General features: G+C 38.3%; 1 protein-coding gene across 7 annotated transcripts in view; it reads left to right on the top strand.

Moving 5' to 3' along the window:
• The window catches only part of FARS2 (phenylalanyl-tRNA synthetase 2, mitochondrial), a 233,522-nt gene that overhangs the window by 57,726 nt on the left and 157,254 nt on the right, over positions 1-18,542 (top strand). For all 7 annotated transcript variants that reach the window (XM_051799088.1, XM_051799083.1, XM_051799084.1 and 4 more), the window contains 2 exons: positions 5,888-6,047; positions 13,451-13,582. In XM_051799088.1, the coding sequence (XP_051655048.1) occupies positions 5,888-6,047; positions 13,451-13,582 (292 nt within the window). The remainder of the gene's footprint in view (positions 1-5,887; positions 6,048-13,450; positions 13,583-18,542) is intronic.

Genomic DNA, 18,542 nt, shown 5'->3' with positions numbered 1-18,542 from the left:
TTTCCTTATGCTTTGGGATAGGTATGAACACTTGATTGACCAATAATCTACAGGAGTTTTTTGTTTGTTTTTGTTTTTTTGTTAAATCAAGTGCTATCCTAGGTTTTCACTTGCAAAACAAGTGTCTTTAGGTTTGACTTCTCCAAAATTCTGTATGCTACTGCAGCTTTAGACACTGTGCTTCTGCTCTGACACTGTATCAAAGGAAAGCTCCTTCTTGTCTTCAGTCACTTTTTTAATGCTCACATGTAAAGGAATTTAAATCAACTTATAGTGTTCCAGAGATCAACCTATTATATGTAGTGATTTGGAGCTTTTACAGTATGTTTGAGAATACTTGTGTATGAAACTGGGAGTCATAATAGCAATGATTAGCTGAGCACTGAGGAACAAATATTTTAGAAGGTTTAAGTGGCCAAGGAAAGGTACTCTTCTTAGCCCTCTACCACTCATGGATAGGGTTGTGAGCAAAGCATCAGTCCCAAGGAGCCTTAGAGATGCCTCTCTTTCTCTCAAGGAGCAGTGAAGGGTGTCCAGGAGCAGAGGCACCTTGATAAGAAAAAGAGCAGCAGCATTACTTTGCTAGAATATTCTGAGGCGAATCTGTTCCTGCAGTTTGGCTGAGTGGTAGGAACAGAAGGCCTGTCTAATTCAGGTGGAACTGACTTCACTTTTGCAGTTGTCTATCTTAGTTGTGCATATTGTAGTATTCAGTATTTTCCCAGTTGTGGTATATAAATCATGCCATAATAAATAGATCTTCACTGGTCTGAGGACCCAAATTGTATTCTTTGTTATTTTTAGTTGAAAATTTGACAGTGAAGGACATCAGAAGGTCTGTGAGATTTTCATAGTGGTCCATGGTCTAGAAAGTTCGAAAACCACTGGTGCATCTTTTATTGCAAAGACTTTATGTAAAATATTTTTTCGAACTTTGTGTCATCCAGCTAAAAAAAAATAAATCCAACAATGCTGTTCAGAATAAAGCAGTTAAGTCTATTCAATGTGATGTTTTAATTGTGTAGGGAAAAAAAAGGGCAAAATATCTACAAGTGTATTTGGGAAATCATCATCATGGCTAGGCTTTGCGAACAAAGATTTGGGAAGGGTTCTACCCACACTTGCTACAAGTGCACTGGTGGCTAAAAAGGCCAATGTGAGATAGACAAGTCCGGTTGCAAAAGGCACAGCAGAAAGACTCCTTAGGTGGTATTGACAGGACATGGTTCTTTCTGCATTGTCTTTTCTCCTCGAGAGTGATCCTGCGTGCGTTCTCAAAAGAAGCAACAGCGTTATAGATGGTGTGTCTCCAGACCTCCCGACTGGAGACCAGAGTAGACCAGTGATGATGATGTATTTGGGAAGTATAAGGTGCTTAAAAGTAAAGGAATTTCTATTGCCACAGAAGCAGAAGTCCGAGTCCGATAATATATGTCTCATTATAACAGGTATCTTTGTAGCAGTGTTACTTTTTCTTTATGGTTCAGAGACATCTCAATTGTTTTCCCTTTACTTCCAGAAACATTTTCATTAGGTAAAACAAACAACTAAACAATAGAAATAACCTTTCTTTGCTGTAATTGGAGGACTGAAAATGGAAGGATGTACAAGTTAAGGTGAGCACCTGCAAGCTTGTGGCTTCAAGTGATTTTTGCCTTTTTCTCCCCAAACCAATTCTTCTTGATATGCAATAAAGAGCCTTCTGTCATGAAGACAGTGGGTTGGGGTTTTTTTTGGTACCTAAAACTGCCTGGCTTGGGGTGCAGGTTTACATCTTGGAGGCTGACTGAGACTGACATTAGGTTTTCTCTTTGAGATGTCTATGAGTGGCATCATTTTCATCATTCATGATCCATTGGTTGAGTTTTGAGTTCCACAGCACTTTTAAAATGTTATGGAAATGACTTACTCTTAGTAAGTGGATTCAGAGTGCAGCTGTTGGTTCATTTTTAGGGACATTTATCAGGGCCAGTGAGACAAAATGTATTTGGTGTGGCAAGGTCAAGTGTTGCCACATGCAGATCTTCATGTAGAGATAATCTTAAATGCTGCTTTGTCTGTGAGCATGATTTATTCATTATCTTAATCAATGCATGACTGGGCAGGAGGAATACACAACTGCATTGTGGAAAGACAGAATGCCGTCCTATTAAGAGACACTTAATCTTGGATTGAATCCTAAACGTATGGATAATGAAGGAATGTGAGACCAAAAAATCTGTCAAGTGACTGAGGAGACATTGGGATCTTGATTTAAATCGCCTGTGTGACTTCTGCCCTTTGTGCCAGGCTGAGAAATACGAGAATGTGCTTTTGAGGGAGCATAGCTCCATTTGTATTTGTCCAATTAAAACCCTGCATCTTCTTGCCATTACATGTTATCAAATATCATTTTATTCTTATTATGAACTAAATTATGAGTAAATTTCATGCCGCATGGTTAGGTCACTTCAATTCCTTTCTTCCTGCTCCTTTGTAATGCAGCATAATTAAATCCTGGTAATTATTAATTTTTTTAACTTCTGCATGGTGACACAATATTCAATGTTTTGCACACTTTCACTAAAAGAAAAAGCTTCTTGTCCTTACACTAGACAGACACATAGGTGCTCGATTTATGGCTACAGGAAATTTCTTTTCTGGTAGTAGTAATGACTGACCTTATTCAATACAATAAAATAGTGCATTTTAATTTAGTGTGCACTGAAGGAATAAATGTACGTGAAAATGTGATGTCTTGAATGTGTCAGTGTTTTATGCCAGCTTGTTACATATTTTTTTTCTCCATTTGCTCAGATATGTGCTTGAGAAAAATTGACATCAAAAAGGAGCAACCATAGGTGATTCTTCATTTTATCCAACCTTTGACTTTCCTGGCTTTGTAGAAATGTTGAAGTGTTCCTAATCCAAGAGATCTACTTAGCACAGTTCAATCATTGTAATAGTGAAATTAGTGTGTAAGTTAAAACTGTTCATATTGGATGAAAAGTGGGGATGGAAAGTGGGGATGGAAAGTGGGGAATAAATATTAATACAACTGTAAGGGATCTTTTTTTTCTCAGTATAACCCCATCCACAGCTATGCTGGAGTTGACAGGAGCTGATGGAGCCTCTATGGAGAATACCAAAGTGCATCTTGGTGCCTGCCTGTAAGGGGGGCTGTTTTCTTGCCACTGACTGTTTTTTGGGGACTTCCCAATAGCTGTGTTTTCACAGCCTGTCTGAACTGGAGTAGAATCACACCTGTGCCTAAAGTGGCCCAGCCCTGTTCCATGTGCCAGAAACTCTCTTAGTGTCACTGGTATGCTGATATTTGATTACTGAGCTGAACTTGACCATTTTCATGCCCTCAGTTTCTTTCCTTCTCCTGGGTTACTGCTTAACCAGACCCATCTCCCAGCCTGGCTCAGTACACTGCCATGTGGACACCTACCCTGGCTTGGGAAAGGAGATGGTGCATATGACTAGTTTGGCAGGATGAAGACTCAGGCAGGTTAGAAGGCTGGAGTATGGCTAAATGTGTTTAATGGTTCTTGCACAAGTTTTATTTCCACATCTGATATAAACTACTAAAATAAAATCTTGCTTAAGACAGTAATTACAACATCCACGTTTCAGGAATAATACAGCGGTAAGGAAAAGTATTTCTATGTACTTGTTGATACATATGCTGTATTTTAAAGGCTAGTGTCCAGACTGTTTCTTGTGGTGGTCTAGGGAGCCAGTTTTAAGCTGAAGGGAGGAATGAAGGGGAAAATGAAGAAAAGAGTTTTATGTCCTAAAATACTGCTGATAGGGAAAATAGTGAATGTACCTTCTAATGTGTAAATAGAGCGTGTTCTGGTCAAAAGGGGAAACATCTCTGTTGCCTGAAGGAAGTTTCTGGCTTACTAAGTCAGGCAGTCAATAGAAAGGAAAATAGCTACTTGTATAGGGTAGTTCAGAGCAGGAACCTAATTTAGCCACTCTGTGTTTCTCTGTGAGGAAGCCTGTGTTTCTCCATTCGCCACCTGGTGAGCCTAAGACAATTATCCTCCTTGGGCTAATGCTGGCCTCTGTGAATTCCCCTTGGCTTTCAAAACCACATGCTGGATGACCAATCTGTCCTACTGAGAGTGAATTAGTTATAGGGTGGGTGTCATCTGCTTGTTCCATCCAGGGCAGAAATAATACCAGTAGGAAGAAGGGGGTTTAATCTTTCAGGTGCACTTGAATAAAGAATCTGTTATTTAAAAGTGTAATGCCTAGTTTTGTCAAGCTGTTGCCTTTTGGTTAGTAAAGGCATTTTTGACTGATGGAGAATCGTTTTATTTGGTATTTATCCTTTTCCTTTTTTATTTGGTGTTTTCTGCAGCACACTAAGGAGATTAAGTGGAGAGGTGCTTTTTCAAGCTGCCAGCAGTCTCCTTGTGACTAGCAATAAAAAGTTAAATGCTACTGGATTTTTTTTCTATTCCTTCAATCCATTTTGCATGCTGTCTAAACTCAGACTTTTCAGGCATACTTTGTGTTTGTATGAAAAGTGCTAGAAACTTGTCTTAATTAATTATATCCAGCATTTGTAGGCTACCAGAGGTTCACTTGAACTTTCTGTTTAGAGCATTTAGTGTGCGGAAGGCATCAAACTGCAATTAAAACAATTTCTGTAGGCATCTGTGGATTGTTAAGGTTACACACTGTTCGTGGCATCTCCTGAGTAAGAGCTAGTTATGCTGGGAAGCCTAATGGGAAGAAAATCTCGGTACATGTTTTTTCCCTCTGTGTGTGCTTGATTGACTGTGGGAAGCTGGAGGAGAAGAGGTAGGAAAGGGCACTAGAAACACTTTCACAATTGGCTCTCCCTATTCTCCAGACTTTAACAGATATTTTTTTTTGTACAGCTGTAAGGATTTCCAACAAAAATACTGCCTGCTTGTCTCCCCAGGACACAAAGCCTCCAATTATGCTGTTTAATTAGTGTTTTATTGGTCTCTCTGAGAGGATGCAGATTTGCTGGTTTGTATCTGTCTGGGTTCACCTGGCCAGAAACTTGCAGGGATATGCAGGAAACAGAAATCTTCAATTTGCAGCAGATGTGGTGGGGAGCAGCCTCTGAATAAAGAACAAGTCTGTCACATCCCAAAAGAGCTGTCCATGTGCTTTGTAATTTATCTGGAAACCCCAGCTCAAGAACACGAATCCTTAAATGCCCCATAGATAAAATTCCTGTACACAAAAAGGATGCTGTGTATGGGAATATGCAGGAAAATGGTAGTTCTTAAATGAGTAAACTGTTCCCAAGATGAATCAAGTGTAAGCATCTTAAGGTCTCATTAAACCACCAGTGATTTTTTTTTTTTGTTTAGGTGGGTTTTTGTTTGGTTGGTTTAGGGGTTTTTTGTTGGTTTTTGGTTAGTTGGTTTTTTTTATGGCTTTGTGGGTTTTTTTTATTTTTTTAGTGTTAATTTGATTATAGCTTTTAAAAAGTGTTGGATGTTTTGGTATTTCTTTTATATCATTCAGTTACTAAAAAAGTTGAAGCTGTGAGATATGGTTTACTTATATGGTACAGAGGACTTTGTTCTGCATGATAGCTTTCACAGTAACAGAATCAGAAAAAGAGAGATTGTTCTTTTATAAATTAATAATTTTCTGTAGCTAATCATATTATTTGAAGATACAGTATACAGAAATAAAACAAATCTAATTGTTTGAATATTTCTGTTCTTATGATGCTTTATCTCTGCATTTAGTGAACAGAATTTGTAAAAAATCACAGTCTTTATGTTTCTTTTTCATGGTGCAGACTTAACAGGTAAGATTTCCACTTGAATCAGTGAAATTTTGTCTTCTGTTTTCATTTAGAAAGTCATTGATGCAAAACACTGGTATTTTTGTTCTGTTGTAGTTGTTCTCCAACATTAAAGATGGCGAAGGTTTACAGTTGTTCGAGCAAGGCCATCGCACTGCCCACAAGCAAGAGTGTCACACCATGGAGGCAGTGAGGCTGGTGGAGTTCAACCTGAAGCAAGTGCTCACAAAGCTCATGACTCACATCTTTGGTGACGGTAGGTTCTCCTGGACTGCTCCAGGTGGCTGTAGTTGCTTGGGCTGTGGAGACACATTTTGCTGTATAAATACAAACAGGAGGCTTAGGGGTGATGTTGACAGTTGGAATACAGAATTTTTTAAAAAAATGATTATTTTCAAGAGGCCACACACTCCTTTCTTGGTTCTCCTAAATACCGGTGCACACAACACTGTGTTGAATCATCAGGTTTTTTGTGAAAATGTTCTGGTATGCAGCATGTCAGGGTAATGCAGTGGGCATGAATACAGATGGGGGCACATGCCAGACACAACTACGAACACTCGTCGAGCAGAAGCAGGGTGTTAGAGTAAAAGTGGTGGACCTGTCAGTGTGGGACCTGCGAGGAGAGGCAACTCTAGCTCCAGTGCAAAACTGTGCAGGACCCCCTTTGCTTTGTCTTCATAAGCCTCCCATGTCCCCAGAGGGACAGGGAATGGGTGCACCGTCGCATCTGGGGGTGCGTGAGAGCTTGAGTGCTGCTGGGGAGGGTGCAGGGCAATTTTCACTTCTCACCAGCAGCATGGAGATGGACAGGACCAGGGAAGGGGTATGTATGTGCACATGCTGCTTTGCTGTGTACACACACGAAGCGCCTTGAGCGTTTCCCATGTGCAAATGAATTAAACCTTGCAGCTGAGGGGAGACGGTGTTTGCTAAGTTCATGCCAAGCTGAAAAATACTTGTCTTTTGGTACTTACAGTGGGATGAGGAAACGTAATGAATATGTATATGAATGAAATATTCTCTCCTCAGAAATACCTGCTTTCAGTTTCAGGAACAGAATTTATAAATGGCCTGAGTCAAAATTGCTACATTAATGCCATTTCCTTGGCAAGGAGGCTGCTATTCTGAGCTGATTCATTTTTCTGTTGAGGAAATACTGGATGATATTAGAATGTATCTTGCCTACTTTCAGAGGTCTTTTAAGATGCTTACTGCACTTAGAGCAGTATTTCCAAGAGTGGATTGATAATGGTACCAAGTCCTATATATGATTTTTTGAATATTTTTCTGGTTTTATTCTATTCCACCTGAACAAAAATTTTTAAGTTCTTCAGTTCAGAGTTTCTTGTGGGTGTATTTTACTGAACAGTGGTCTTTTGAAACATACAAGATTAGGATCAAAGTGAGTAATAGTAAGAATGATATTTTTAGATCAATCTCAGATGCTGGGGATGTTGTTTAAAGTGAACAATTTCTAGGAGGTATTAGTGATATCTCAGGCTGCAGTTTCATCCTTCTCTAACTGTTGACAGAGGCTACACTTTAAGCTTCAACATGCTGGCAGTTCTTCTGCAGTCCACACAGTAGTTAGAAAGAAATTAAAAATATATTAATAAATTATTTTAAACATACAGACTTAAAGTAGATGCCACCTTCTTACTGTAGGGATTTTCCATTTCTATACCAGCTGTATTTTTCCTGAAATGGAAAGACAAGATATAGTTAGTGATTAAAATGAAATTATATATATATATATATATATATATATATATATATATATATATATATATATATATTTACCCCCCACATTTCATGGAAATACTTGAATATAGTATTCAGAGAGCAAACTTCATTTTAGACATTAGGTGTATGAGATCGGTGCACTGCAAGTTCTTGGGACACACATAAATAAATTTCTCTTTTGACTACTGTCATCTTTTAACTTCTGTTTTACTCTTGACACAATACTTTTGATAACTTTTTTTTGTCTCAACACCTGTAAATTTTAACTTAATTTTAAAATGTGTTTTACTGTGTCTATTGCTCTTGGGAAATTTCTGTATTTTTCCTTTGTGTGGGCATTCCGTAGGACCTCATGTTCTGTTAAAAGCAAAAATTTCATTCCTTTTATACTTCACATCAGTTGTATTCTGTACAGCCTGTGCTGTCAGCAGAATATTGTAGTGAAGTTGTACATCTTTTCTAGCAGGACAACATGACCATTGCTGCAGTGAGCTATTGAAATGTTACCTTATCACACAGTCAATGGTTACTCATAGGCAGATTGTTTGGATTGTAGATTGTTTACTGTGCAAGTTAATTTTGCATAAACTAGCTTGTGCCCTGAAGTCCTGGAATTGGATAGTTGTGCTTCTGCAGTACTTCTCTGGGAATTTACCATATCAGATTGATGACAGATTGAGGATCCCTGCAGGATCTCTGCACAAAGGTCAGAACACTGACCTGACCTTTTTTTTTTTCCAGTGTTTTTTCCTCTACATTGTTCTAGGTTAATTTTCATAATATTTAATGAGACAGGTTTGCTTTACCTGACTCTTTACCTACACTTACTCCAAAAGTTTGTCTTTTTATTTCTTTCTGGCTTTGACAACAGACAAAGGAATTACTTAGATATTAGATGGAGGGGGAAAGATCTGGATCATGCAAGGAACTGTCTTAAATACTTCACAGTGTAAGACAGTTCTATTTATAAGATTTTCTAGTAGTATGCCATGTCTGATTTTGCATTCTACAAGTAATTATCTTTAGTTTTTTTCATGAGATTATGATATCAGGAAGCTATTTCAAATACTACACCTAGATATCACATTCTTAGTTTTCCTCTATTACCTCTAGGTAAGGTGCACACTTGAAATCCAGTAATTTAACTTACACCTCCATCTCCCCTACAGATTATCAGTGTAGGAATTCTGTTATATCTCATTTAAGTTACCTTGTAATAAGGCTTTCCAAGATAAACTGTCTTAGGTTTCTCTATAAAGTTAGTTAGTCCTTCTCAACTACAGTTCTTTCTGTAACCCTTCCATAGTTTGTCAAAAGCTTTCTGGAGCCTGAGAGATTCAGAAATAATCCTACTATAGCAAATAGAAAAGAATGATTGTGTGTTACTTCTGTGATTTGTTGCTTTACATGAAATGGCTCAAAATTCACTGCTGTCCCATATTCATCTACCCAGTTTCTAGGCACTGGTAAGGGGAGGCAGAAGAGTGGGTGATGCTGTGCTTTGACTGATGGCTTTCTTTGCTGCTGCTGGTTTTCACTTAACAGCCACTGGATGTCTTTTAAATCAAACATGTTGTTCTGCTCTTTCTTCTTTTTAACTCTGTTGTACTGATACCTCCTTTGAGTACATGGAGATCTGTAGGTGTAAGGAGTCTAAAAAGAAAATAAAAAAAACCATTTACTGAGTACATAATGGTCTGGCAGATAACTTCTGAAAAATGTGAGCTAATGTAGGTTTATGGGCAGCCAGCTCCTGTCTGCTGCAAGTGTGATGAATTATCTGCAACAACGAGGTGCAGAGTAGTTACAAATTGACGCTCACCTCAAGAGGCCGCAGTTCGATACCTTCTGTGCTTCCCAGCGCCCACCCTGTGCCCCTCTCCTTTTTCTCCCATAACCTCATGTCTAAAAATAATCCTCACAGGAACAAAGAGAATTTCTGGTCAGTGAAGACCATCTGGGTCCCAGGCTTTGTTGCTTCTGTGCTGTAGTGTAGCAATAGGCTGCTTTAATGTGTTTGGTTTGTTCTTTTCTCTTTTCTTTCTTTTTCAGTGCCTTTGGTCAAGCCTTTTTCATTACGAGACTCAATTAGGCTAGCACTTGTTTAGCTTAATATCTGATAACACCATTACTCTTCAGTGCAGGCTATGACCAGTTTCTTACCTTGATTCAGTATTCAGAAATAACAATAAATATTCACTATTTCCATACTTATTGGAGATCTGACATGTAAGTTGCTGTGTTGGGTTTGCATGGCAAGGTTTTGGTAGCAGGGCAGCTACAGGGATGGCTTCTGTGAGAAGCTACCAGAATTTTCCCTCGTGTACAACAGAGCCAATGCCAGCCATCTCCAGGACAGACCCACTGCTGACCAAGGCTGAGCCAGTCACGAACGGTGGTAGTGCCTCTGGGATAACACATTTTAAAAGAGGGGAAAAAAACCCTGCACAAATGCAGCCAGAGAGAGGAATGCGAACATGTGCAAGAAACAGCCCTGCAGACACCAAGGTCAGTGGAGAAGGAGGGGCAGGAGGTGCTCCAGGCACCAGAGCAGAGATTTCCCTGCAGCCCGTGGAGCAGACCATGGTAAGGCAGCTGTGCCCCTGGAGCCCATGAAGGGCCATGGGGGAGAGATCCACCTGCAGGTCATGGAGAACACCATACTGGAACATGTGGATGCCCAGAGAAGGCTTGTGACCCCATGGGAAGACCATGATGGAGCAGACTCCTGGAAGGACCTGTGGCCCTGTGGAGAGAGGAGCCCATGCTGGAGCAGGTTTGCTGACAGGACTTGTGACCCTGTGAGAGACCCATGCTGGATCAGCCTGTTCCTGAAGGACTGCACCCTGTGGAAGGGATCTTCACTGGTGCAATTCATGAAGGACTGTCTTCTGTGGGAGTGACCCCAGATGGAGCAGGGAAAGAGCAGCAGAGAAAAGGAGTGATGAACTGACTGCAGCCCCCATTCCCTGTTCCCACTGCTGGCAGGGACGAGGTAGAGAATTCAGGAGTAAAATTGAGCCTGAAAGAAAGGAGGGGTGGGGGGAAGGTGTTTTTAAGATTTAGTTTTTATTTCCCATTATCCTACTCTGATTTGATTGTAATAAACTAATTTCCCCAAGTCGAGTCTGTTTGCCCGTGACTAAGCAGTGAGTGATCTCTCCCTGCCCTTATCTCAACCCAGGAGCCTTTTGTTGTGTTTTCTCTCCCCTGTCCAGCTGAGGAGGGAAGTGATAGAGTAGCTTTGGTGGGCACCTGGAATCCAGCCAGGGTCAACCCACCACAGTTACTAATGGACATGTGCCTACTGGAAGGACTCCCGTGAACACTTTTAGGCTCTGAAACGAGCGGGTGTCCTCTGGTGACACAAGTAATTTCTTTGAACCGGAGAAGTTGCTGAGTTTGTATCTAGTGGTCAGTCTCTGGTTAGATTCAGCATTGTACTCTGTGTCACGCATCTCTTGGCCTTCTAAAATTTCTTGAAAAAGATCAATTTTTGCCAGCATGTCATAGGCTGTATATGAAGAAATAAATTAGGCCTAATCAGTTAAATTATACAGTACTACAGAAAACCTAATCTTCATAATCCTTAAGTCCTTAGTGGTCTAATTTGCTCAGTATGAGCATTGCCCTTTATTCCTTGGGAATATATTGAGCACCAAGACAATATTTCGTATCTAAATAATAAATGTACCCATTTATTCTGTGACAGTCTATAGAAATGCAGTTAGAAGGCTTAATCTTGCCGAAGGCTGAGCACCCTCAGCATTTCAGTAAAGTCTTCTAGAGCCAAAAGTCTGAAAGAACACTCGAATATAAACTACAAAGGTATTCCCAATTGGCCGTGATACTGTATGAATAAAATTATTGTGGTATATGGGATTAACTATTAATTTAGAGAACAGAATGAAGGTGAGAGTTGTTTCTTCATTGTGAATTTGTTTTGCTTTATTCAGATTTTTGTTTGTTTGCTTATTCGCATTTAAAACAAAAGCCTCTTAAGTACTAATAAGCATTAAAATGCAAAAATAAAAAAGAGCTTAAAATTCTTTTTTTATCTCTTAAAATTTATTTTAATTAAGAACAAACAGCTGAGAAATCCCTTTTTTTCCCAAATCTTCATTTCGAAGTAATAAGAGGATTAAAAAGAAACCATTATCTGAATGTTGTTATTGAACATAAAACTACTTGAACATTCAGTGTCTTTGCTACAGTTCCAAATTTTGCAAGCTAAATGAAAATATTTTATATGCGTATGGCTTTACAGTGTATGCAGGATTGTACAGCCCTAGAATTAAAAATGCCAAGATCAGGAAATTAAAAAAATGTTTTCTGCATACCATACTGTTATATACACATAACTCTTTTGATCTGTGTATTTTTTTTGTTGTTATGCAGGAAAAAAAAAAATAAAATGATTGCTAAAATCACAGTACAATGGTGAATGGTCTGATTGCAAATACTTCCAGTTTTTGGAGTTCTGTGTGTAAAATTATCAAAAAGCTTTTTTATCTTTCATATAATTTCCTTAGGTTAATTTTTAAGAAAGAAAAGAAAACCTAGCAGTACCAGTGTATTTATCTTTAAACCTCCCTCACCACTTGAAAGTTCATAACATCTAGAAAAGTTCCCTGTAACTATTCAGTATTTTATATTTTGGTCATGCATGTACTTTTGTTGTAACTTATTTTTTCAGTTTCTGTAGCCACATTTGATGTTTCAAAAGTAGTCAAAGAAAATCTAATCCTTGAGGCTACGTAAAATATTTTTATTTGAAAAACTTTCAGTATAAATCATGCGATTTGATGTTTCACATTCCTTTTATGAAATGACGCAAAAAAAGCCTGAAAATCAAACCAGGAATGTTAACAGGTACTGTCACTCAAACAACTTTTGCTGTGCCCCTTATTTTTAAAACTGGACTTGCCTGGTTCTTAATGATCCTAATACTGATTAGTATTTGGCTTAACTGAAGGGAAGATGGGCTTGGGGTTAAGGCATTAGCTTACAGATTTTGCACTTCAGTTCTGTTTTGTGTTTTTGTAGTTCATGTTTCTGAGACTTCTTTCCTGACACCTAATAGCTAGAAAAAATTATTTAGTGAAACAAAGCCTCTGTAAATCATTAGAAGAACTAAGGCTCATCAAATATAATGAGGGCCTTGACAACAACTCTGCTTTTGGCAGCAGTGTAGACCTTGTCCTCTTCTGGCTCTTCTGCTCTGAGATGCCGGGAATTTCCTCACTCTGCGCAGTGGCATTTGCAGAGGTGCTGAGGTGGGGAGGAGGATGAGGAGTTACCCAGTGCTGCTTTTCTCTTAGACTTATCCGCTGGGTCCAGAATGCTCTGTGTGTGTTGCATACCTTAATAGTGTACAACTCTGTGCATATATATTTCTATTTGAGTATATTAATATCTATTTTTAACTTTCATATTTAAACCTATACAGAGAGAACAGCTCTGTATTTTAATTAGGTTCTGATGAAAAAAAATTACTTGCCTAGACAATCCACGAAATAGTAAAAATTAAAGACTTTCCTGTAAGAAGCAGTTAGTAATTTCTTGGTGCAAAGAATAACAACAGAATTACTGACTTTCCCATGATCTTGGCTCACTTTTGTTCCATGCCAGGTGGTTGCTAGAGTTTGACAAATGATTGATTTGGTTTCAGAGGGTGTTTGAATTGCACAAAGCATTTTTCATATTAGAAAAGACATGGTCATTTTTTTCCACAGGTTTTAAGATTTATCGCCTTGCATGACTCTTGTAAATTAGTTTGTTTGCTATTTATTTTCTCTGGATTGCTGTAATTGATGTCATTAGTTGAAGGGCAAGTTTTACAGATGGTTGGAGGGATGGCCTTTAAAGCATACACCCTTTAATATTTATTTATTTATTTAAACACTGCTACAGGACTACAAGTCAGATGGGTAGATTGCTACTTTCCATTTACTCACCCTTCCTTTGAGATGGAGATCAACTTCCAAGGAGAATGGATGGAGGTCCTGGGCTGCGGGGTCATGGAGCAACAGCTTGTTAACTCAGGTACTGAAACTCCTTTCCTTCATTGACATCTCTGTTAGCAAACATTTCCAGAGCAATCAGCTTCACAGTCTGAAATGTCCCCTTCTACCCTGGTGAGCACAGACGTATCCCTCAGGTGGAACGCAGCCCTTGCATGCTGTGATTTGAGAGTAACAGCTGAGCAAGTGATCTGGAGCCTGCAAACAGAAAGCTTGCCTTTTATTTTGTACAGTAAGGAGACAGACAGATGTCAGCTTTAAAACAGAACCTGCAAATTAGACTGTGAGGTTTGTTTTTCTTTTCCAAGAGGTGTCAAGTGCATTCATAGTTATGATTTTAAAGTATCATTAGCAAATAACATCCCCTATTATTTGGAATATCAAAGTGCTCCTGTGTCTCTAAAGTATAGAAAGAGGAATGTGCTATTTTTCATATTGCTATTTGGTCACTGGGTAAATGGTAGGTAGATTTTTGCCTTTGTTTTGTTTCTTTTCTCCTTGATTTAGTTATTTATGAAGTTGCAAACTGCATTAAGAGCACATCATTTATTCCAATTGAAATTATTACACAGAAATTTCACCTGACAATTTTGCTTTGTAAAATTTATAAGTATGGAAGAAGGAGAGGAGAAACTGGTGGATTTTTTTATGTCTAAATGGATAATTTTGCATGCTTGCTTTTTCATTTGCTGAGAATAGGTAATTCTTCGTTAGCGTAGGACAGACTGCGTGTGTTCAGACCTTTGTCATTCAGTATCTTCCAGTACTATTTATTATGTACAGAAGACTTTTGGAATATGATTTGAAAGCAAGTATGCTTTCAGATAGCCAAGTTAATACTCAGTTGAATTTTTTGCCATTGGTTTGTTAAGCTATTGTTGTATTTTCATATGGTCTAAATTCCTCCTGTTGAAATCCAAGTATGATAACTATGAATTGCTTAATTTTGGCGCCAGTTACTTGACACAGCTTGTTTTCCTCAAAGTTCACATGTATTTTAATGTGATCATTTTCCTTTTAAAAAGATATCCTCTTCCAGAGTTTCTCTCCAATGAATTAATGATTTATGCTAATGTTCTTTCTCAGATTATTTTCATGGTGTGGTAAATATAATATAGAGCTTCTAATGAGCCTTAGAAGTGAAAGACTGCTGTGTAATATTGTTTCCATCAGATGTAACAGACCAGTGTCCAGACTTTCTTCTTGAAAAGCTTTTATGTTGCTCAATTCTTAAGTTTAGGTTCTTTTAATAGATGAAAGAAGAGCTAAGCTGTGGCCTCAAAGCAATGACTGTTTACATTTGTGTGTGTGTATGTGAATGGATGTACACAAAACACAAGTTGTTTCTACAGCAGTTTTTTTTTGGTAACTTTATTGTGTGGGGACTTCAATAGCACTTTCTCACCCTTGAAATTTCACATTATTAAGATGTTAACACAGATCAAGATTTACCAAGGGAGGTACAACCAGCCTCATTCTTGTCATTTCACTGGGCAGTGGGAATGATCCAGTCTTCTGGACCATTCAGATTTTCCATGTTAACAGCAAACAAGGTTTCTGTTGTCTTGGTGTGTAGATGAGCAAATACTAAAGGCTGCAAATACCATTTCCACTAAAACCAATCCACTTATTGTTTTTTAACAGTTGTTTGCATTCAGGAAAGCCTCCTACAACAAATAAAATTGAGAATATGGTGTTATTTACTATGTTTTAACAGTGAAAGTTGCTATTTTAAAAGAAAAACATATACCTTATGACAGTGTTTTTATGTAATTGTTGAAAAAATATGAACTACTGCAAAGATGCACTGACTTGTCAGGAATGATGTTACATGTTCCCCAAAGTCTGATGGTGCTAAACTAGAGTAAGTATTCGGTATAAAGTGAACACAGAAGATAATTTTGATAATCAATTTTCACTAAGTATAAAATCTAGCTTATTGCACTGTTTAACTTCCCATTTTTGCGTGCTTTGTTTTTCGTCCTAAGCTATACCTAAATACGTAATTTTAATAGGAGTGCTATGTATAAATTTTGATGTAGGAAAAATTATTATTATTCTCATTAATACTGGTAAAAATACAGAAACTTTGCAGTATTGTAGGAAGTACTCTTAGTTTTAGGACCATGATGAGGATACAAGGAAATTTTGTGGTTCAATAGAGCTAATTTCAATTAACAGCACCCAAGGTATTTATTTCTGTACTTCAAGAGTTTGTTACCCAAGATTTGCAAAGCTGATGTTCATCGATAGGTGCTGAAGTTCCAAGTCTATATGGAGTTCTAAGGTTCAAACCTTTGAATACAGGCTGTTGCTTACTCGGAGGCTGTGATCACATAGTGTTGCTTAGTAACTGTGAAATTGAAAGCAGTTAGGGTGTGATCCTTTGCTGATGAAAATCAATGGCAATGTTCTCAGTGCTCAGCATTGCGGAATATGGTAGCTGGGGACGGAAGCGAGAAAATTGAACTAAAGTTTACCTAAAAACCATGAGACTAAAAACCAGATCATTTAAAACCAAACCAAACCAAAGCGCAAACAAACACTCCCTCTCCTGCAAAAAACCCGCAACTAACCAAACAAAACAAAAAAAAAGAGAATTCCTTAACTTTTTGGTAAAACTTCTCGTGATGTTTTTAACTCCGGAAGTATACCATAAAATAATGTAAGGGTGGCACACCAGATCCATCCAACGTCCAGGATATCCCTCTATCACGATGATGTTCCAAACCAGTGCCTAAAGATGAGTAGAACAGGCATGGTTATGCTGATCCTTCCCTGATATGCTCCTTCAGCTACCTGTTTCCTGAGCTGAAAATGTTTGTTTTCAATAGTCATTGTGGAATATTCTTCCATTTCTTTGTCAAAATGTTTTTCGAATCCTAGTAAACCTTTACTCTATGCAGTGTCTTGTAGCAAGAAGTTGCATAACTTGCATGAGGAATTACCTTGGTTTTGTTCTGACCAGCAACTTAGAGTTACAGTTAGAGCTCTTCTGTCCTGCAAGAAGAGTCAGTGAATATGTTTCCTTTTACCTTGTTTAAGCCGCTCAGTATTTGTTTAGATCTCAGTTGTCACTGACCTCTTTTGAAGCCAAAGGGTGCTGGTCAGACAGTCCCTCCCGATGTGGGAGCCAATCCATATGTTCTGATAGTCATGATCACTCCTGCCCGCATCTTCTTGAGGCTTCTTTTTTCCTTTTCTGTTAATTCTTAATATTAATTTTCCTTGTTGACCTTTAATGAGCCTTGAGTCAAAAGAGAGAGGAGGTTTTGGTATGACTGCTGTAGATTGTTTTTGATCACTGGCTGGTGGTTGAAGCATCCTGGACCACAGCCAGCCATTCAGCTCTGGGTGGCAGCTCAGGTTGAGGTCTCATTTCCTAAAATTCTGAATCATGAAGGTTGCTGTATTTAGGCTACCAGTAAGAGGAATTGGTAAAACTTTCCTGCTGTATGTAGATTTTTCTACCTTCCACATCAGAATGAAACACTGATATTTACAGTCTTAAAAAACAAATTTATTTTATAAATATAACACATTTAAAATTTTTGCTTGTCAGTTTGAAAGGAGTAGGGAATGGTGTAGGGTTGGAAAAGGGGTTTGGGGTTTGGGAAAGGGGTTTGGAAAAGGAAATGTCAGCTTTCCAGCTTGAATAGTAGGAGATGGCATGGCATTAGCAAGGAAATGAACAGGCACTGGGCTTTCAGTGAGGCTATGAAGAGAGCTACTTGTCAACAGCTTACATACAGTTACAGTTTTAAAAGTTGCTGGGTAGTCCTGGTTTCCCAATTGTGTGTAATATCCTGAATTTATAGCAAAGATAGTTTTCCTAGTCTCTTGTTAATTTTGTGAGTACTTCTGATGAAGAAAAAATTGCTAACCTTGTCTAAACATCTTCAGGAATACTGTTGAACACAGCAGGAGGAGTTTGTCATAACTTCTGAAAATCACTGCTTTTGTTTTAAAAGGTTGAAGTTTATTTGTCATGAAATCTGATTCTTGAAGTATAAGTCTTTGGAATCCCCTTTAACATATCAGATGCAGGACTTATTTCCAAAATTTGAATAGTGCTTGGCCCAGGGCTGCCACCTTCAGCCAAACAGAAGTCTTAACATGTAGAACTTGTTTGACTTCAATGCTGCAGTAAATAAATCTTTCTTCACTGATTTATTGAAGATCATCAAAATTGCTGTCTGATTTCTTTACTTATTTATTGAAGGACATCAATTGCTGTCTGAGGGGGGTAACAACTTTTAAGTTCTTAACTTGTCCACTCCTTCTTGGTTTTGGCAAAAGGATTATGAATTTGAATATTTCTCCATGGGCAGCAGGTTAGTAGTTAACTAAAAAATTATGTCAATGTTACTTTGCAGGCACAGAACTGTTTTGTTTTTTTTTTTTAAATTTATGAATATGTTCTTAAATCAAATATTCGTTATAGGTGAGTTAGGTTCATATATCAAGCAGCAGGGGGTGTTTTGGAGAAGGGGAAATGTAATATCTTTCATCTAGTTTTTTTTTTTTTTCCTGCTCAGCTCTTGCCTGGTAAATTACATTAAAACGTTTGAGCAGATGGTGCATGTGGCTTCAGTAGTATGCCGGCCCATGTTCTGTCTCTGCTAACAGCTCTCTGCGGGGACCTTGAAATAGTTAACGCTGTGTGTGTCTACATGGATATACTGTATAAGGGTAAATATAATGCATTTAAAATACATTCCTCAAACTCTTCAAGGTGAAATTAAAGTTGCAGAGGTATTGGTGTATTGGGCACCTGGGGCCTCCCAAGAACATGAGGTAAAGCTGTTGGATTGGCTCCTTCTTCCCACACCAACCTTCAAAGAGATTTAGCTATGCTGTGTAAGCTTCACAGCTCCCCATACCAAACCTCTCAGGGGTCATTTTAGGTCATTGTGTGTCTTCTATGCAACCACACTACCAAAGTACCTTGAATCTCCCAGCCTTTCCTCTGCTTATTTTCC

This window comes from Manacus candei, unplaced genomic scaffold, assembly GCF_025592945.1.
Source record: "Manacus candei isolate 608988 ecotype Guabito, Panama unplaced genomic scaffold, ASM2559294v1 h1tg000049l, whole genome shotgun sequence".
Taxonomy (NCBI): domain Eukaryota; kingdom Metazoa; phylum Chordata; class Aves; order Passeriformes; family Pipridae; genus Manacus; species Manacus candei.
This window is presented reverse-complemented; position numbering and strand designations above follow the sequence as displayed.